Below are 22,225 nucleotides of genomic sequence, written 5' to 3'. Positions count from 1 at the left end.
CGAGCCCTATCGCGTCGCGAGCGAGAGAAAGAAGAAAGAGAAAGCGGGAGGACGAGGGTGGCGGAAGCAAAGAAGGGGATGCCCCTCTACCCGCTGTTTTTGCACTGTGGGGAGCGTAGACGAGGTTAGAGCAAGATAGAGAAAATGGAAAGAAGGAGAGGAAGGTGGAAAATGTAGAGGAGGAGGAGGAGGAGGAGGAGAAAGAAGAAGAGGAAGAAGAGGGGTGGTAGCGCGATAAGAGGAAGGGTGCAACGTTCGCGAGGTTAGCTACGCAGAACACGCCGATGAAGAGTGGGGAGGGTGACGTTCCTATGACCAATAAGAACCTCTTTAAAGCGCCCTTTTTGCGCATCGAACTGCGCATGCTGAATTCAAATCCGTTCGAGCTCTCGATGAGCGTGATACTGGTAATGGTGTTGGTCGTGTTAGTAGTGGTGGTGCTTCGTCTTTGGGTGTATGGAAATATGATAGCGTGATAAGAGGAAGGAGGAAGAAGTGGGGACTACGGTGGTAGGCCCACCGACCAATAAAGGGGCAGCTTTAAAGGAACATTTTTTTGCATCGCTATTGCGCATGTCAAATTCAAATGTTGGGAGTGGTGAAGAGATTTACCGGATGAATATGGAAATATGATAGGTGAGAGGAGCTAAGTTATGGCGGAGTTACATTTTCCAAAATCGAAAATCGTTCAGCTCTACCAAAGAAATTATTTTTACTATATATCCGTATTAAAGGAATGGAAGTATCTAACCGAAAAATACAAAGGATTCATAGCAGAGGATTATCGTACTTTTCCCAGAAAAAAGTCACCAAAGAAAGAACGAAAGTGTAATATTGCGATGGTAGGAGTTAGACAAATAAAGGTATATTACATGCAAATGCTCGTGGAAAAGTCATGCTCGATAAGAAGGGTGAAGCGACGGTGGGGGGAAGATAGGGGGAGGCGCGCACACGCGGGGTAAAAAGGCGCGCTCTCGGCGTCGCGCCGGGCGGAGCCGCGCGCAGCGTTTGGATTGGAAGAGGTTTCCCCACCTTTGGGGTCGGGCACCCCCACCACTCGATCCGTCCACTCGCGACGCAGTCTATCCTTCTCCCACGCGTTGGCTCTTTCACGCTCGCTCGTTTACGCTCGGTGGCAACGGCGACAACGGCGACGATGACGGCGGCGGCGGCGGCGGCGGCGGTGGCGGCGGCGGCGACGGCGGCGGCGGCGGCAGCAGCGACGTGCGGCGGCGGCAGCGGCGGCGACGGCGGCGACGACGGCGGCGGTGGCGGCGGCTGAAACTCCCCCACCTTCCGCTCGTTGCGGCCTCGGCGAGTCCGCGTACGCGCCTCGCGTTCGCCGTGGCCGGTAGGCGGCCTGCCGGACCTACGTGGGCCCTCTAGTGTAGCTGCACACATGCACGCGACAGCATCTGACCGCCGCCGCAGCCGCAGCCGCAGCCCTCCGAGCTGCCCTCCAACCTGCTGCCGCCGCCGACGTCGTCGCGTCACATCCTCGCGTAGTCGCCTTCGCCCTCACCCTCCTATTCGCCTACCTACGTGTTCGAGGCAAGATCTTCGAGTTGGTCCGTTGTCAAACACGTGTAGTTCGTGAAATCGTTTCTACCATGACAGCCGTTATCGCTATCTCCGAAACCGAGTGACGCTCGACGGATTGAACAGTGTCTGTCGGTTAGGAAACTTCGCGGGTGTTTCGTGTTGTCTTTTGATGAGGTGGACGAGAGATCGTGCAAGCTAGTGCTTTAGAGAGTGACGCTCTTCGAGTGCCGCGTGTACGAGCTGTCAGTGGTGTGCTTTTTATATATCGTTTTGCTCGATGCTATCATCTCGTCAGGAAGAACACCGAGTGACCTATCGAAAATAGTCAAGAGAGAAGCCGAGCACGTTGGATCTCGCGGCGTTGTCTGCTTACGGGGGCGTATCGGGACCCAGGGTCGCGGTGGCGGGCACTGGGCTCCTCGCGCTACCCGGCCTGATACCCGAGAAGGGTTTATCATCGCCCGGCGGCCAGTCGAAACCAAAGTCCGCAGGGCTGGCGGGTCTCGACAGCGAGGCGGTGCGCCGCTGGGTCGCGGAGGCCGCGCGGATTCGCCAGATTCCGCCTCCGGTGCTGGTGCCCTCGAGTTCTCAACCGCCACCACCGTCGCCCCAGCAACAACAACAACATCAACGACAACAGCAGCATCACGGCCATCGACAACGGCACGAAGCCAGCCCACCGTTGGTGGGACCCACCCCTTTCGTTTTACCGACCCCAATGACCCATACCGCCAGTATGCATCTATTGGAGAACAACAACTTAGTGGAGGTTGCGATGGCACAGCAACAACAGTCTCATCAGCAGGTACAGCAACAACAAAAACAAAAACAGACGAGCCCGACAAATAACAATACTATTGAAGCCTGGAGATCGATCCAAGGTAGCCATCAATGGTGGAGCACGCCTAGTGCCGTACATCAGGAGCAGCAGCAATCACAACAGCAACAGCAGCAACAATCGCAACAGCAGGTAGCTCGGGTCAATCAAGCGCAAGCTCTCGTCGCTGGTGCGATATGCGGGCAGGTGCAAAGGCATCAGATACATTCGGAGATCGATCAGCCTCTCGACTTTTCCGTCGGTTCTCTTCAACAACATAGACTGCAATCGCGAGTTAGGATTATGCACGAGAGGCTACAGGGCAGGATCACCGACAACAACAATGGTACACTCGGCGCACAAAAAATCAGGGGATCCAGTGGTAGACGAAGTTACAGTCCCAGCGAGGCTAGTACCAGTAGTAGCGAGGATGAGGGTGTATCCAACGGGGGTAGTCCGCCAGGACCTCTACGAGGTGTCGAGAATGGTGAGTTTTATAAATCTTAGTTTTCTAATTCATTTAAATGATGTTTCTTTAGATTACCGACACATAGAAAATGCGTATAACTAGCCTCGTAAATTTATATGTAGCCATAAATCGCTTATTAGATATCGATAAATGAGCCACGATTAATGGCTATCTCTGATACTAATCACTTTGATACCTAGAATTATCACTCGCTCGTTCGCGATCTTTCAAAGCGTATTAACGAATGAGTCATACGGTCGATCGAAGTTGGACGATAATATTCGCGTTAATATCTAAAGTATACGTCACGTAATTTCAATCGAACTAACGTAAAGTTATTCCGTTATGATCTATAGATGAGATTCTGCGATGTCTTTCAATGCTATTAATTAAGAATAGTAGCTTAAGTCGAGTTTATTAATAACTCCTTAGGAATACATGCTAGCTATTCGGTTTTACCGGTTTCTGATAAAACTTCTCTTTTACGTCCTCATAGCTAGCACGTTTTATACCTCCTCTTCGTGGATTAATCTAGCGCGATACGACGATCTGAAAAATAAACGATCGCAATCCATGCAAGCCCGTATCATTTTTCAAATTTATTCGCATCTTGTATTAAAGACGATTCGAAGATATTTAACGCTAATTATTATTAACGCCAATATTAGTCAAAGTCGGGAAGACCCGCCGAAGTATTAAGGAACGAAGTTATAAGGAAGAAAATATCTTATCAATACGAGCTAACACATATACATAGATAGTTTCTTGTAAGATGATCAACGATTTGCGCGTATCGTTGAGATTTATCGTCTCGACCAATGCAATTGCGCCTACGTAATTGTAACGATGCTAACTCGGTCTAAAACCGCGAAACAGAGCGAACATGAGTGATATAGAAATGTCTAGAAATAAAAAAATAACCGATATCGTATCTATCGATAACGTTTCAGCTTCGAGGCTTCTTTGAATAAATATAACTACGTAAGTGCGCAATGGCACGGTTATTTTTGATGAGCAACCGACGATACGACGAATTCTAACCTAGAAAGATTTCATAAAATATTTATTTTATAAAAAAATATTTTAACTCCGCCCATTTTTATCTAAACGGTTATATCGCTTTCAACGAGTCATTTTCTTAATGAACCCCGTGTGAAAAATATGTCACGTCCAATTACTTACCTCGCCTCGCGTAACAAATGCAATTAATGGATTACAAGTATTGATCCTATCGCAATAAGATATTACGGAAAAGTCAACTTTTATCAAGATACAGCGCGAAGACAACACACCGATGTCGCACAATTTGATATTATCAGCGAACAGAAAGTTTATCGATAATAAATAATTATATAATGACGAATTATATCGTGAAACAAACCACTGATAATTCAAAATATATAGAAATCATCAGGCAAGTTGCTACGTTAAAAACACCCCTTGCCAATGTTCTATACCCCCTATTTCGAATTGATTCCCAGTTCTTAAGAATATATCTAATAAGATCGAAGAACGAAACACTGATCGAAGAGAGAGGAAATTACTCGCGACGACTCCGTGTATTTCGCACGTACGGACCATCGCGTTCACGCGAAGCTTCAGACTTTCGTTCCATTACCGTGTAACGCGATACTCCTTTGAACCTATATTATTTGCCACTTGGATGTAGAAGGATACAATAATGTTTATCATATAATTAGATACGATTTTCGAACGTATATGTCTATGCGTGCGTGTGTGTGTATATATATACATATATATATATATATATATATATATATATATATATATATATATATAAATACCTATCTGTTTCAATGTAACTAACAATCTCTTCTACTATCGTATGAGACAAATTTTCGATAATTTTTTTTTTATCGAAGATGATCGACCTTCCAGACGAATTCGGCGCCATAAAAGTTTGTGACAATTTATGTTTCGATATATTTCGATAGAAAGAGAGATAATAATATAGATAACATTATTTGTTTCGGATTCACACGATAATAAACATTTTAAAGAAACGCATAACTTCATTTCAGTCCTAATCAGTGCGGAAAGACACCAAAAGATCCATTGAATCAGCAAATGCTAATGACAGTACGATGCCTGATTTGAATGCTCCCCCAAAATCTTCCTTTCTCATCTTTCTCATCATGATCGCTTCCAGTAACCGACGCCTCAGGCCGTACAGGTTACGTTCCAGCCTTCATTAGCGTTTCCCGAAAAATAAAATCTAAAGGAGAGAGAAACGCGGAGATGATCTTCTTCTTCTTCTTATTCTTCTTCTTATTCTTCGGTCCTCTCTACCGCCGTCGGAAACATTCGCGTGCGGAAAATTAGATGGCCTTCCGATTCGTGAGCGTACTTCACGGTACTGCGGACCACCCTCCGTCGTCTCTTGCTACCGATGATCAGTGATCTTCGAATTTCGTGTGCCGATTCCATTTCCTCGAACTTGTTATCTTTGTCTCTCTCTTTCTCTCTCTCTCTTTCTCTTTCTCTCTATTTCTATCTCTATCTCTAACTATATCTCTATCTCTATCTTTATCTCTATCTACGAAATTTCTTAACGAAATTCTAATTTCGCCGACTTCGATCATTACCTTTTGATTTCACGTTGATGCGATGAATTACATGCAATCAATAATCAATTTTCACGACATTAACTTATTCGGATATAATTATGTATGTAATCTTGTTCTACTTATTTTTCTTTTTTCTCTTTTTTGGGGTTATCTTAAAACACAAGTTCAATTACAAAATTAGAAAATTTCTATCTTTATCGAATGATAATCTTAACATTCTTCGAAGAACCAACTAGGAAGATAAAAAGTCCACGTATACGGACAAGAAATCTGATTAATGCCCTATTCATAAGCACGTATATTTCTCACGTATAAAAGAACAAGTATGAATAATCCCACAGCTTAATTTGGATACTCTGAAATGGACGGAGAGATTATCTTGTTCTTCAAATTGAGGAGAAAGCGTGGATGTGCGATTTCACGTTTTATTTATTGTCGCCAAGATACTTCACTGTGTGATCTCATATATTTAATTATTTGTATATTAAAGTTTAATAATGATCTCTTATTATTTTATATCAAAAGTTTTAAAATCGTATCATCTGTCAAAAACGAAAGAAATTCTAATCTAAGATAACCATTGTCGGAAGTATTTGAAGAAAATCGATACTTCTTTGGATCTTATACTAAACTCTCGGTTACAAGATAATTATGAAGAAACTAACTTCGACGAAGCGATTATCGCATGAAACGATAAAAGACTGACGTGAAAAGAGAAATCAATTATGTTAATACATAAAAACTGGTCGACTTTTATGAGAGAAATAAACTTCTCTGTCGCAATCTTTAGACATTTATGAATTCGAATTCACATATCATAGAAAGTATGAATACGTAAATCTGTCTATCTAAATATTTCAATTAGATTTTACGCTTTCTTTTATTCGGAAATCATCGAACCAATGCAACAATGTGTATTTACGTACTGGTATTAGTGAAATGTCTTGAGCCACAATGATATGATTTTAATGAAAATTTGAGTCCTCGGACTCAAGCCGGAAGTAAGGGTCCAAATGGCTGTTACATCACGACGAGCATATAATACCTCCAGTATTTGCATTGTGCGAGCAGGTTTCCGATTATAGCCTACTCGACTTTCGAATTAAGGTCCACGCGTATCCTGCTCTCTCGAACGCTTCGGGCTAGCTCAGCGAATTCCCATCTATTATTTTCAGACCCACATGCTCACCATTCTTAAGAATCTTCGGGCACGTGACAAACAGGAAACTCAAAGACCAACTTACCGATATATATATATATATATATATATATATATATATATATATATGTATATATCAATAAATACTTATATCCATCATCCTAATGATCTTGAATATTATTTACCTCCTGAAAGCACTGAAGAAAGAAAAACATTGCTATGCTTGGGTAAACGCAGACGATCCAATTAAGCGACGAATTTTAATTCATTGTATTCATATAAAAAAAAAAAAAAAATACAAAAATTATCAAAGAAAAATAAAACCGAAATTCTTCCTTCTCCTTTTTAAAGGAGGAAAGAGGAAGGAGGAAGGAAGTATGGCAACAATGAAGAAGATACCGTATGTGTATGGGTGGTGGCAGGTAATACCGGATAAATCTCACCTTTGGATAGGTCAGGTTGGGCCAGAAGGATTCCACCAAGAAAGCAGGCACAAGAGAAAAAGAGTGATAGAAAAAGAGAGAAAGAGAGAGAGAGAGAGAGAGAGAGAGAGAGAGAGAGAAAGAGAGAGAGAGAAAGGGTCACGTGGCTTTCCCCTTTCATCTCACCTTTTTCGTTCTCCTTGTTTCTCCGTTCTTTTTTAAACCATTCAGGTAGGAGAAGATCCTTCGTACCTTTTCGAAGGTACATATCGAAACGACCGTACAGGTCGATAGAGAAGGTATCAACGAAAGTATCAGCTTCGTTGTCGCGACACGCGACCGACTTTTCACTACCTTTCTTCTTTTTTTTCTCTTTAAACATTCTGGCGGAAGGGTTCGTTCTTTCCTGCTTGGCTGTCTTCTGTGTTGCCTCGTTTGTTCTGCCACGTGCCTATCCTCGACTTTTCACGCTTCTATTAACTCACACATGCTTACACGTTCATACAAAATCTGTATCTATCTCTATCTCTATCTCTATCTCTATCTTTCTCCCTCCCCCTCCTCCCTCTCTCTTTTTCTTATCACGAATCATTGGCGTTCCTGTCGAAATATTTTAAAAGAATTTCGTGGGTGCGGACAGCGACCAAACGAATGAGTCAGTGCAAACTTGGACGACTTATCGAAGGCACACAAGACTGATTCTGAAATTAAGAGGAACTCAGGCATTATAAGTGAAACTCTTTCACCTGGATAGTATAAGTCCTTCACGTGAATAGACGTATAGATGACCTTATCGGCGAACCTCGGAAAAGGAAATGCACTTCTTTTAATGAAACTTATAATGGCACGTACGACTCATAACCACGGCGATAACGCGACGAGCACGTTGCATCAACACGTACAGCTTGGTGCATTATTACGCACTCATGCTTCTTCGACGAAGGTGTGTTCACACGAGTACGTGTATTCCTTAACAGCGAGATTTTATCGCTTGGATTTTGATACCACCCGAGGATCGTATTGTTATCGATTTTGACTTTGGATCATGCGAAAAAATTATATTCGTTTTTTCATATTTTATTATCATATCGAATACTTTCGGAGATTACCGGTGATTGTAACTCGATGTTGCAATTTTGTTTTTTAACATTTTAATACCCTAATAAAAATAAAATCTAATACAAAGAATATGACGAATCAAAGTGACGAAAGAACTATTCGAGAATCTTTTTGAAAAAAAGAGAAAAGAAAAGAAAAAGAAAAAAATAGTGCAAATGTCAGAAAGTTATTTTATATTTTCATCAAAGTAAATCGATTATCGAGTAAATGTTGAAAGTGTGTCTTGTTTTCAAGGACCGTCCCGTGCTGCAAGGTTTGCGCCTATCCGCCGGACGGATAAATGATGAAAATTAGCATATTCATTGCGTTTGTCGGCGATCTAACGCAGGTGAACGAAGCTCTCGCCGTATTTGGCGATCTCGTATGCTAATTCCTTGACTGCAGCTCGACGACGCTCGTCGATTGGCATTCCGGCTTTAAACGCACCACGTACTACAAGCGTATAGAACGCGCCGTGCACTCGGTTAAAAGGACAAGGTGCATAATCCCGCGCTCGAGTTGACCGAAGCGACTGAATTATTCTCCGACGTGGCGCGCAGTTTCCACGTAAAGACTGTGCTTTGCATATCGACCAATACGTTTATTCTCTCTGTTTCACTCTTTCTCTCTAGTTCTATCTATCGTTCCATCTTTTTTCCTTGACTGTCCTTTGCCCTTTGAAGATGCCTAACACGTTTCCAAACTAGTAGACAGTACAATAGAAAGAAAGATTTTATTCTTTTCTCTACGATGCTCGGAACCCTTTTTGCAATTATTTAAATAAATTCATTTCAAACGCATCTTACTCTAAAATTATTCCTTTTGTACGCATTAGATGCATGTTACGAAAAAAACGAAAAAAAAGAAAAGAAAAAAAAGCAAAACCTAGAAGTCTTCTTCCACGAATGGACGCTCGTTTACAACGGTAAGATATCGAAAGAATAATTTGACTCGCTCTTCGAATGGTAGAAAATACGAGTCGTGGGAACGACGCGAGTGTCAGCAATGCTTTTCTCACGTAGTAACGCTCATCGAGAGTAAACTTTTCTATCGTGGCTGTATTTGTGGCTTAACGAGTCTTTTTAAACGTGCCAGAAACGCAGAAACCAACTTAGTATATACGATTCTCTACGTACTTGAAAGCACGTGAATCAGAATATTGAAGTCAAGTTGATGATTCCGATCGTCAACGATTCTCGATCACCGATCAAGAATGTGAGGACGTCTCTTGGATCTCCGTTTCTTGCGTCTGGAAAATAGACGGACATGAGAAAATGTCAACGTTGTTCCCGGATTCCATCGGGTCGAATTCTTTCGATGATTGCAAAAATCGAAATCGTTTTGCTACGAACACTACTCGTACGATTATTTAATCCGAGAAAAGAAAAGTAAGGTTCTCTCTAATATCTTAGCACGCTGGTAAGCTGACTCCGTTCTCTCCCTACTTAATGTTTCGACCAGTCATTGCGGTTCCCGCATCCTGCAGCGAATTCCCTTATGCGCGTCATTCGGAAATTTCATAGGGTCCGCATGCCATATGTCCTTCATGCAAATTTTTCCATTTCTAACCGTAAACCGTTTCTTCGAATAAACCTTTATAATAAACATAAGAAATAACATCTGATTTCAATCGAAAAAATTGAAACGACTTCATTCATCATTTATTCTTATTGTTTTTCAAAAACTGGAAAGGATTCTGTGTTACGAGATTGCATTTGAAAGAACGCGATGCTTGATCGTAGACGTTCGTTGCGCAATCTAATTATGCATTTCCACGGATTTCCCCGTGCGTCACGCGCCGCGAACGCAATTAGCGAATGTGTAAAATACATAAGTACGTTAATCGATTCGCTATAATGGAAGTTACTGATGTTGTCTGACGTTAAGTCGATTATCGAGGACAATGTTGACTAGCAATCAGTAAGTAAATATATGTCGCATATGAAAATTCATCTAGCAACGAGATCAGAAAGAAAACTCGAGAGAGAAAAAGAGGGAGAGAAAGAGAAAAAGAGTGAATAAGCAAGAGGATGAGAGGACAAGATATGACAGATCATTTTAAGTAAAGATAATAGAAGTGTACACAGAAAGTGTCGTCGGTAATGGCCGAGGGCCAGTGCCTTCGCGACGTTTCCTGCCTCATGTATTCAAATTAAAGCACGTAACGTCGCGGCACGTGAGACTTGCGTTGTAATGGTAATGATAATGGTAAGCGAGAGCCACGAGATTTGCGAGAAAGCAACCGCGATCATAGTCTTTCTGCAGAGACGTGACGATGCTCTCTGGCCGAGGAGACTTCGTTTGGTTAACAGGACATCTGCCGAGGCTGACGACACAAACAACGACGTTTACGATCTCGCTAGATGAAGAAAAAGAGATTTCTTTCGTCATCGACGATAAACGGCTTGCTGCTAAAGCTAATCTGTCCTCGAAATCTCGAGCTTAACTAACGCTTGACTTTTTTTATTCTCGTCTCTCTCTCTCTCTCTCTCTCTCTCTCTCTCTCTCTCTCTTTCTCTTTCTCTGTCAACTTCTCTCTTTTTTTTTCATGCGACTAAAACGACACCTTCTTCCGGAATAATAATATCACGTCTCTTTTTTGCAACTCGCATCTATGACGGACGCGCACCAAGCGACATAAATAAGCGCGAGTCCTTAATGTAATTTTAATAACTGGATAAATAAACATAAGTGTAAGCGGGGAGCGCGTAATTTGAATCCGGATGTGACACGATGAGCGCTTTCGATAAAGCAACGGTGTAATGCCCTGCTCTCTGAGAGGGAGCAAGAACGAGAGAGCGCGAGTAGTGCCGTCTTCGTCACACCAACGCGACCGTTTCACTCACGTGCTTTCCGTGTTCGCGCGCGAACGCGTGAGTGCGTGAGCGAGTGCGTTCCTGTTTGCTTGCGATGCGTAAGAGAACATATTATTTTGCACTTTATGCAACGTATGCTAATCCACGAAGAAACGCATTCCCTAAATCATGAATAAATCCAATATATTTTTTCTAGTGCTACGTATTTACTTATCTACGTATGTTATCACTTAATTCTTTATTATACTTTCCTTTTTTTATTTTAATTTAACAACGAACATATGTGCAAGTTTCCTTTCTCCACGTGGGACCAAAGTTGCCGATGAACTCGTGAAACATTGGCACTTGAAAAAATATGGAAAATGGTAATTATAGTTCTTAATTTTATATCGGTAAATACTTATTCTCGAAATTTTGATCTTATCTTCGTATGGATGAGGCATAAAATCAAGGTCACTGGACCCTTCTTCCGTATCCAGGAAATGCGGTCGTTAAAAACTACCAAGAAAACGGCACTTCTTTCCTCGATAAGTGCAAACGCCTTGAGAAGGCTTTACGCGTGTCACAGCGCAACCGCGATAGAATCTCTAGAAAGAATGGCGATCATTATTTCGGTCCTCATTGTTTCAACTAAATTGTTTTGCTCATTAATAATGTTCACGTTTCTTCGCGCACGTTCTTGCAATCTGTTCGCCTATCTCAGGTTTCGCGATTCACCGAGCTGCAAACATTTTACCATGGAAAAAAAAATTTGCAATAATCGAGTACAAAGGTAGCAAAGAGCAAGCTCGAAAACAAGAACGTTCGCGTGTTCTCTTATAAGACGTGTACCTTGTATGTAATATCATATCTCTTATGGATCATGCATAAACATTAGAGACTTTCAATCTAGATGGTTAGAGACTGTTTTTAAGTCCGTTAGCTCTCACCTCGCGCCACCCGTCACGGCGTAATGCAAATAATATCATAAAAATTCCTATACCAGTCCAGCCATTTTTCTTATGATTCAGACGATTCAGACAATTCAGACGATTGCTACGATACCAACGAAACGAAAGATCTCCCACTTTTCGCCCACTGTTTTATCTCTTTTTCTTTCTCCCTCTCTCTTTCTCTCTCTCTCTCTCTCTCTCTCTCTCTATCATTTTCCCTCTCCCTCTTTTTCCTTCCTTTTTACTCTTTCTCTTCCTTTCTCTCACTCTCTTTCTCTCTTTTTTTCTCTCTCCCTCTCCTTATTTCTTTTTTCCTTTCTATCTCTCTCCCTCTCTCTCTCTCTCTCTTTTTTTTCTATCTCTGTTTTTTTCCCTCTCTGTGTTTTCTCTCTTTTTCACGATGCGCCCATTGTTTATGACGCTTTAATTAGATTGCTAACACGTCCTCTTATCTCGTTACTTCCGGCGGATCATGGGAATCGTTGGCACGCATGCAAATATGGCAAACGAAAAACTGTACGAATCGAGTCGTGCTTCCGGTAAGAGATGTAAATCGCCAACGACTAAGGACGAATTTTCATGCAACCGTTCGCACGCTTTTCGTGTTCGTTCAGCGAAACGCGGATTCGTATCGCTCGTTCGCGTGCCGACGTCGAGACTTTTAAAAAGAGGAAACGAATATCGTTCAATGCAAGTCCTGTCTCTCTTTCTCTCTCTCTCTCTCTCTCTCTCTCTCTCTCTCTACTTCTCCCTCTCTCTCTTTCTCACCCCTCCTATCTTCGACTCTAATCGCATCCACGATCGCGTCAGACCGAATTTATTAATCTCTTATGAACGCTCGTTAAAAATGTTAAAGAGCAAAACCCGTCTTGTTGTCGGCACTTATATTCTTTATCCGCAATAATCCCGATAATTACGCATTCTTCGTTAAATATGGGCGAACAAGAAACGGATATTAACTAGCAAAAACACGGTTCCGGTACTTTGCACTATTCTAATCGTAGTATCGACATCGGGAAAAATAATTCTGACATTGGCGATTACGATTTATAAGGAATAACCAACAGCGTATGATTCTCGAAGACATAAAAGAAGAAAGAAGAGAAAAAAAGAAGAAGAAGAAGAAGAAGAAGAATATACGTTCGAAGGTGAATTAAAGAGCCGTTAATACCTACGTTAATTACGTAAATTTATATCGAGCATGCCATCTTTCAACGTTTACTCATATACTCGTCTATTTTATTCTTGGTCACGACTTTATTCGCCTCATTTTTTATTCTTTTCCTCATTCTACATGCAACAAAATAAAAAGAAAAATAAAAATAAAAAAGCGCGAAAGTATACATTTCGTTACTTGTACGGGAATGCTATGAACAAAAAGAAAAAGAGAAAGAAAAAGAAAGAGCAAAAAAAGAAAAAGAAAAATTGGCGAAAAATGTAAACTAACGAAACGTTTAGAATAACTAATGCTATCCTCTAGCTGTGGTACACATCGAGCGAGTTAACGAGTTAAGCGTACTTAACGGTGCGTCGAGGAGTTCCTTGGGATTAACTGGCCGTGCCTAAACGCGCTAATACATTACTGTACCGGTCGTTCCGAAAGACAGAGGTAATTAACCCCGCACCTCGTCCGTGTGCGGCTATATTTTAAGAACCACTTGCACGTGTCCCTACGTGACTTCTTAATCGGCCTTACGACTTAATCTCTCCGCCGATTTTATCGTCCCTTCCTTCTTTTTTTCTACTACTACTACTTCTTTTTTCTCTTCTTTTTATTCTTCTTCCTCCTCATCCTCCTCCTCCTCCTCCACCTCTTCTTCTTTTTCTTTTTCTTCTTCTTCTTCTTCTTCTTTTTCTACTATTTCTTTCCCTTTCGATACTATCGAGAAGAGTCGTGGTATGTTTTTCCATTGGAGAATTTAGAAACGAAACACTCGTGTTTTCGCGCCTATGAATCATCCGTTCGATCGAATGTGCATACGCATGTACGTTCATTCTATTGTGCGTTTCTATTGTGCGACGACGAATATAAGGGGAGAAAGGAACGTTCCGCATAAGTTGTTTACGCGGATTTTTCCATGGAAAAGGGTTCGTTTCATACACCCTATGAATAATCGTTTCTCATAGATCACAATGGCAAATCGATATATTATAATTTCGTTAGGAATAAAGAGAGAAAGAAAATTTTATCGTATAAGTTTGGTAAATATCTAGTCGATGATGAGTACAAGAATCTATTCGTAAAATAGAGCGGTTTATAAAGGCAAAGTGTTCGTAAAAGCGAGAAAAGCATTGAAAGCCGATGGAGCGGTTCGGCTCGACGAGCACGCTCTAAAGACAAAAGATCGTTGGAGGTTTTCTTCGACGAATCGTTGCCGATTCTAACCAACGAAGATCATCCTAGTCGTATAATTTATTCCGCTGAACGAGCGGTGCAGTTTCGTAACGATCGAACGGACTCTCGCAACGTGAGTCTCCCTTCTCGATCGTTTTCTCCTTTCTTCTTCTTCTTCATCTTTTTCTTTTTCTTCATCTTTTTCTTCTTCTTCCTCCTCCTACTCGATCGGAGCAATTCCGGTATTCTGTCGCAATTGCTTTAGAGTCGTCATCATATTTTAATATCGATCCCGTCTTTCCATGAAAAATCGTAAATCTTGCTTGGTCGATCGTGACGCGGGAATAATATAACCTCGCTGACGAGTAAACGTCGAAGAAACAAATCGTCCCTTGCATCTTAACGGCTCACTCGTCGACGATGTATTATACGTATAATTACCTAAAGCAAGTATTTTATATTCTTATAGTAAACGAAATAAAAAATATATATATATATATATATTTTTTTTTATAGAGAGAATATATATATATATATATATATATATTTTTTTTTATAGAGAGAATATATATATATATATATAAATATATATGTACATATATTTATATATATATATATATATAAATATATATGTACATATATAAATATATATATATATATAAATATAGATGTACATATATAAATATATATATATATATATATATATATATATATATAAATATATATGTACATATATAAATATATATATATATATATATATATATATATAAATATATATGTACATATATAAATATATATATATATTCTCTCAGCTCGCAAATTTTTCCTTGTGATATATGAATCGTTCACAAGCCAAATCAATTAACTCCACTTTTTGATTATTTTAAATTTAAGTGTCACATTCTCTCTCTCCCTCTTTATCTCTCTCTCTCTCTCTCTCTCTCTCTCTCTCTCTCTCTCTCTCTCTCATCTCATCAAACTTAATGGAATCCTCACTTTTTTATTCATAATAAATTTCCCTTATTTCCCTTATTTAATACTATTAAGTAAAATTGTTTTGAACATCGAATAAAAAATAATAATATATAGTAGCCAACACCATTCTCTAATATGAATCATTGCAATAATGCAATATAAATGCAGCAGCAAGGCCTTTATACATTTTACAATGTTTATTTGAATTTATATTTTAAAGGGAATTTTAAAAAGCAATTTATATTATTTCATCACATTTCTCCATTTTTTTGTTTTATGGTATTAATCGATTTGGCAAATAAACAGCTCATATTATAATATTTGGCATGTAATTAGTTCGAAATATATATATATATATATATATATATATATATATATATATATCTGCATGGAAATAAATAAAGATATAAAAGATTTAGCGGATAATTAGCTCGTAATACATATTTTCCTTCCCCTCTCCACCCTCTGCATTCGATGCAAATAAGTAAAGAGGCAAAAGATTTGAATCTAATCGAAAAGCGTGATACGAAAGACTCCGAACATTAACCGTTCCGCTTGAAAACGATTTCTCGCGCGAACGTTCTCCTCGTCGTTGCTTTTTCAGAGAATCGACATTTTTCTATTCAATATTTACGCCGAATGCTCGCTGCGCATAAGGAAGAAACGTGCATACCGCGATTACGCAAGTAGGTAACTTTCTTAGCCTGGGCAGGGGCAATAAACGGTAATAGCGTTAAGTAGCGTAAACGCCTCTATCCGGAGACTCGATACAACGGCTCATAAACGTTCCTTGATTTCCGTTTCTTGTAAGAACGCTAAATAATACCTAATCTTTTGCATCAGTTTGAGCGATCAAATATTTTTACACATGTCCGATCGTTCGATAAGCGAATGAAAGTCTAAACGAAGACTTGAAGAAATTAGTAAATGAAATCGTTTGAATAGTACGTATCGCGATCGTCATATCGAATAAAGATCTCGATCTCGATCGTTGAAAGAAAAGATCCATGAAGTAGTACCGATAAACGGCATCGTTCTGGAGTCAACTCGCTCGTTCTCAAAGCCATCGCTAGCTAAACTCTCTCCTGGCACGAAATGCGTGCCTACCACCGTGGTCGCTTACTTTTTTGCCCATGTAACTCTCATTTTGATCAATTTGAGTTTTTTACCGAAGCGGCAATCGTTGACTTTACTACCGAGGCCTCATCTCCTCCCTTCCCTCGACCTTTCTTATTCTTTCTCTCTCTCTCTCTCTCTCTCTCCCTCCCTCTCTTATGCCTCCTCTCCCCTTCCCCCATCTCCTTCCTCCCACCTTTCTCTCTACTGATTACCTTTCTCGGTAGTTCTCCCTCTCCGTAGCAACCGTGCACGCATACACGTGTCCGCATACATTAAAATATCTCATCTTCCGTCCCACGTTGTACGTACTCGATTCAAAGGCTGTGCGCGAGTTGTGTGAGTCACACTCTCTCTCTCTCACTCTCTCTCTCTCTCTCTCTCTCTCTCTCTCTCTCTATTTTTCTCTCTCTTTTGCTTCCGTGACGTCCGGAGTTTCAACTCGCTCGGCATCGCACGTTGACAGATAGTCGCCCGGGGGCGGCTTTGACACTAGCCGAATGCTTCCAACCACGTTAATAAACGCCGCGGTATATCGCCCGCTCACTCAAATTCTTACATCAAAGCAAAGCAAATTATATTTTGATATCTCGTGTCCGCGACTCGTTCAATTGTTTGTATTGTCAAGCGCACAGTTCGTGATAGCTCGACTGAATGATACTACCGAGATTATAGATGTACGGAAATGTATTTAGTTAACTGTGGGAAAGAAGAGATGCAGAGATGCTCAATAAATGAGTCTGACTCCGATCAACAGGTATGTCGACTCATCGAGACCACCTTGAGCTTGATTGATCTGACCGACGAGCGAATGAATCGACAAACAGAATTACCCAATGAAAGTCGCTCTTTCTCTTTCTTTCTCTCTCTCTCTCTCTCTCTCTCTCTCTCTCTCTCTCTTCCTTTCTTTCTCTGTCTATCTGTCTGTCTGTTTGTCTCTCTCTCTCTCTCTTTTTCTCTTTTTCTCTTTTTCCATCTACCTACCTTAACGTTTGTAAAAATGACGGTCAAGCACAATAGCAGGTCGCACGTTATGGATCGTAATCGATCGTAGCATCAACCAATATCGAATAGTATAATCCAACGTAGATTCTTCGTAAAGAATACAAATGAATTATTTACGAGTTTAGAAAGTGCGCTGTAAAGTCGTACATACATATATACACGTTCGGAATTATTATTTTGAAGATTGCCACACGTCGATCTCATCTGGGTAAATTGAAATTTATAAAAACACGCACACCTCATCGGGGAATTGAAATTTATAGAAACACGTCGATCTCATCGAATAAATACACGTGGTAATGACTGCTGAACGTACGCTATTATCTCGTAGGTACTGGAATAATTGATGATCTTTCACGGACCGTTCATCCACGTTAGCCATCATCGATAATCTCTAATAACTCCGAACCCGACGCATATCGCCAAAGGGTATTCCATTATTAAATCCATCGAAGGAGCGCTTATTTGAACAATTCATTTTCAACACGGCTACCTCTTCGATATTACACTTTTAATGGTAATCTTATGCTCAACTCTTATATCGGAAGTCTATTATAATTCTCGCGAAGAAATGAAATTCATAATTTCGATAGAGAACTTCGATCGAGTATCTCGACATTGTTTATCATAGCGTTAACGATCTTATTGGTTAAAATTATTTTTCGTATCTTCTTACAAGGAAGCGGCATAATGGAAGCGTACAAAGGGATAGAATTTAACAGCGGTAAGGCAAGGCTTAAGGCGTTTCATATATTCAGTGCGGATAGACTTTATACTCTCATGATGAAAAAGAAGTCGAGAAGTACAAACGCACCCGCGGTGATGATTAACAACCAGTCCGACTTATATCTCCGTTGGTTCCTCGACGAGAACGAACGGGAGATGTAAGAGGAGGGGATAATCGATTAATTTACGATAGCCAACGCGCGCCGCTCTCACGGCCATTGTTTGTTGTTAATTACACAGATACATCTAATCGAGGAGTTTCGATCGAAGTCCCGACTATGATTCGGCGATTTAGTCCGGCATCCGGTCTCCTCGAACGATTTGAATGTTTCTTTGACACAGATATCGGTCTCGATATTTAACTACGTAGTTATGTATATATATGTATATATGTATGTATGTATTTATGTCGAATACCGATCGTGCAAGTTTCTTTCTCACTCTCTTTCCCTTTCTCTCTCTCTCTCTTCTCCTCTTATCTCTTCCGATCGATTTCTCGTACTCTTTACTCTCCAATTACGCTTGCTTTGTTCGCGATTAAGCGGATAATTTATGGACTTTCGGCTAAAGTGCCAGTGGAGATAAGTGAATCGAGTAAGGTTCGATATAACGATAAATAACAAATGATCGAACGGAATTGGTAATGGTTAGAAAGCTCGATTGAAAGAGAAAAAAACTCGTCTCGCTGATTGGTCGGAGAAGCGAGGGTGGAGAAGGTTTGTTGTGCTCGGTGGTGTGCGTCGCGTTAATTAGTCGGTATTAGGATGGCGAGTGCCGAAGAGGCTCCTCCTTCTCATTGGCACGTAGCAAGCCGAAGAGATGGATCGATTACTTAACACTTGTCACGCCTCGCTAATTAACATTCAGTCATCCTCTTTCTCTCTCTCTCTCTCTCTCTCTCCCTCTCTCTCTCTCTCTCTCCCTCTCTGTTTTTCTCTTTCACTCTTTCACTCTTCCTTGGGTCTCCCCTCCAACAATCGTCGATAAACCGCGACGAAGACGTCGACGATGAAGCCAGGTGGAAAGTTGTTTAATATTTATCGACTATCGCTCGACCCCGTTGGCACCTCGAGGGAGTCGCGCCACTCACGTGGACGGCAGGCTGCACGCTGCCGGACAAATTAGAATTCGTCACGGCTATGCCGTGCGACGATTCATGGAAAATATTAGAATACCGGCGTCGTCTTCGCGACTGCGATTAGCGACGGATAAAGACTGTTCATCCTTCGTCGTCTTCGTCCTTCTTCTTCTCCTTCTCTTCGTCCTCCTCCTCTTCCTCTTCCTTCTCCTCTTAGTCCTCTCTCAGCAAAACTCGAATACAAGATGCCAACGACGTTCGCTTCGAATCTAATCTATCCGTTCGATCTTCGAAAGCATCGACCACGAACCGATCGACGATTTTGCATCGTCTGACGCACCTTAATCGGCGCTTTAACGCTTTTCGATAAATCTCTACCACCACAACGTTTCCACCGAAAGCGTAACACATTCTTACATTCGTTCGCCTTTCAACGCTTACCTATCTAATCTCACTTTCGTCGGGAATCAAGAAAATTAAGAATGTCGACGCGTTCGCCAATCGGTTGGCAATGCCAAACGGTCTCGGGTGGTCTCGAACCGATGTGATATCTAATGAGGCCATTAACACGCGGTACACCATCGAAGAAACTTCGTAGAACGTTTATGACAGCCAATGACCTACCTTCCATTAACGTTAACCACACGCTCGCTAGTAAGACATTCGCCGAGTTCGCTCGATCTCGACTCGTGCCAGGTGTCCCATTACTTCTCTTACTTACTGCTATATGCTTACATTGATCGTTATCGTTATCGTTAGTTTTCGATAGGATATCATCGAATAAGATGAAGTTTTATTTTCACAAAAAAACTAAAAATCTCTCTCGATTTGAAATATATTTTAATATTTAACCTCGCGTTCGTACAGCTAATCATAGCTTACGAGTGAGACGACGACAACGAAAGACCGAGAAGTTGTAAAAGATTTCGCTTTGTCCTTCGCCTGGTAAATCAATTACCAAGAGAATTTTCGCGATATTTGAGCGGAGAAGAAAAAAAATGCATACCACTATAATATACCTTTGCAGGCAATTACCTTAAGATTGCATCCAATCATAATCATTTTCACGCTGTCGAGGATAATCGAGTATCAGTGAAATCCTTTTCTCTCTTTCTCTCCAGCCCGTTCGAAGATCCCTCAAGGCCACATGCAAACGCAGAGTTAATGGTCCGTTAAGTAACGATCGACCTATGATACCTACGTAGAAACCGTGAGTTCGTAAGACGGCTAACAGTAACGATTATCGAGTAGAAGATATATAGAATTAATGTGAGATCAGTGGGGGAGACAGTATCGCTAATCGAGAATACGTCGTTTCTGCTGCAGATTCGTGCGAGCCGCTTGTGGAGCGACCTTACGGTGAGTGACTCACGATCTCAATTTCCTAGAAATTACAAGACGGTACTTACGATTCAAGAAAAATAACGCGAAACCTTCTATTCAGTGTCTTCCGTGAAAAGAAAAAGAAAAAGAGAAAAAGAAAAGAAAAAAGAAAGATCCTACCTATTACGTTCTCCGACTCGGATCGTTCATGCGGGCCTTCCACTGGCCAATCCGCTTCCATTCGGTACCTCGTTTACCGTTAATTTCATACGACTCTTGCGAAATAAGATACACGCTATCAAGCGGCCACCGAGAGAGAAAGAGAAACGGTCATCGTTTCTTTCCATTCTTTTCTTTCGCTTCGTCCGGTATAAAGAACCATCTTTCTGGATGGTTTCATTGGTATGTTATATGTATGTATATATGTATGTATGTGTATGTATATATATGTATACATGACGTACGTACAATTCGTCAGTGCAAAACTAAAAATTTCTCCTTCAGAGTCAAAGTGGATTTCGGATGAACGCCAATGACGACGCTCGAGAACTCGTCCATCTCCATTCTGATATCAAACTGCTTGGAGCCGTTGGGTGGATATAAAAACTCACGTTGCATCCGGCCGCTTCTCTATGCCCGGAGTCGTAAAATTCAGCGTTATGCGATTCGGGGCCTGTGTTTTGTCCCCCTTCCGAGATTATGATTACCCCAAGAGCGGCGGCAGCCACCGTGGCTAATATCACGCAATAAGCGCGCTGCCTCCAAGAAAGCCAGCACTTCTCTCTCTCTCTCTCTCTCCCTCTCTTTCTCTCTGTCTTCTCACTCTGTCTATCTCTTCCTCCAGGTAGGTATATAATATGTGCCACCAAACTCGATGGCGTAAACGGCTATCTGGTGGAAACGCGTGGATGGGACTGGCAGGATAGAAGAAAAGAAAGAGAAAGAGAGAACAACGACAAAGACGAAGAAGAAGACGACGACGACTCATCAAACGAGCCGCAAGACGAGCGAGAACTCTCTCTCTCTCTCTCTCTCTCTATCTCTTTCTCTCTCTCTCCTTCTCTCTGTCTCTCTCGAGTGACTTCATCGTCGACTTTTCATGGACGTACATACACGCATACATACATTATATACCCTTTTTGACGTTCAAGATTCCAACGCAACTTCCGATCGTAAGACGACCATTCTCGTTCTGTATCTATTATAATATCCACTACGACTTCTAACGATTCTCTTTCTATAAACGAGAAAAATAAAGAGAGTAATGGAGCTATGTCGAAATGACGCGTGGATCGAAATTTTCAGGGCAAGAGAATCAACAGGTCTTGGTTATGAGAGTGTAAAGCGTTTTGAATCGCAACCCCTCGAGGGTACGAATCTCCTCGGCGCGAATCTCATTGTACAAAAGGGCCGAATCTCATCCGCGGGGGGTAGCGTACGCTTGTACTCTCTCTCTCTCCTTCGCTCTAGCACGCACAGGGAAAGATCAAGCGGCTGGTAGTAGGCCATGCTCTCGAGGGGGGTGGGTCACGACCCCATACCGGGGGTGGCTGACAGCCGATTAGGGCAAGACGAACCCTCACGGAAAACTTAAAATAACATCGCTCGATCATCCGGGTATCTTCACCGACAGCCGATGGGCCTATCTCGTAGATACTTTTACCTTCTTTCTTTCCTCGTCCCTCTCCTTATTCTTTCTCACACAATCACTACCTTTCTCGAGCTCGTTAGTAAGTGGCCACGCGTCGAAATTTCGTGACTTCCTGTTCGTATATAAATCCGATCTGAAAATTGTTCTCGAGTGCGTGTTTGATAAATAATCAA

General features: G+C 41.4%; 1 protein-coding gene across 3 annotated transcripts in view; it reads left to right on the top strand.

Annotated features, from left to right (window-relative positions):
• Positions 1-1,294: 1,294 nt before the first annotated feature.
• Positions 1,295-22,225, top strand: part of LOC124426585 (POU domain protein 2-like) — a 94,164-nt gene continuing 73,233 nt past the window's right edge. Inside the window, exons 1-2 of one of the 3 annotated variants that reach the window (XM_046968429.1) lie at positions 1,295-2,846; positions 20,405-20,437. In XM_046968429.1, coding sequence (XP_046824385.1) covers positions 2,261-2,846; positions 20,405-20,437 — 619 coding nt within the window. In that variant the 5' untranslated portion in view covers positions 1,295-2,260. The remainder of the gene's footprint in view (positions 2,847-20,404; positions 20,438-22,225) is intronic. The other 2 variants (XM_046968431.1, XM_046968430.1) reach the window with 2 other exon arrangements.

This window comes from Vespa crabro, chromosome 9 (assembly GCF_910589235.1).
Source record: "Vespa crabro chromosome 9, iyVesCrab1.2, whole genome shotgun sequence".
Lineage (NCBI taxonomy): Eukaryota > Metazoa > Arthropoda > Insecta > Hymenoptera > Vespidae > Vespa > Vespa crabro.
Note: the sequence above shows the minus strand (reverse complement) of the source record. Positions and strands in the feature narration are given on the sequence as shown.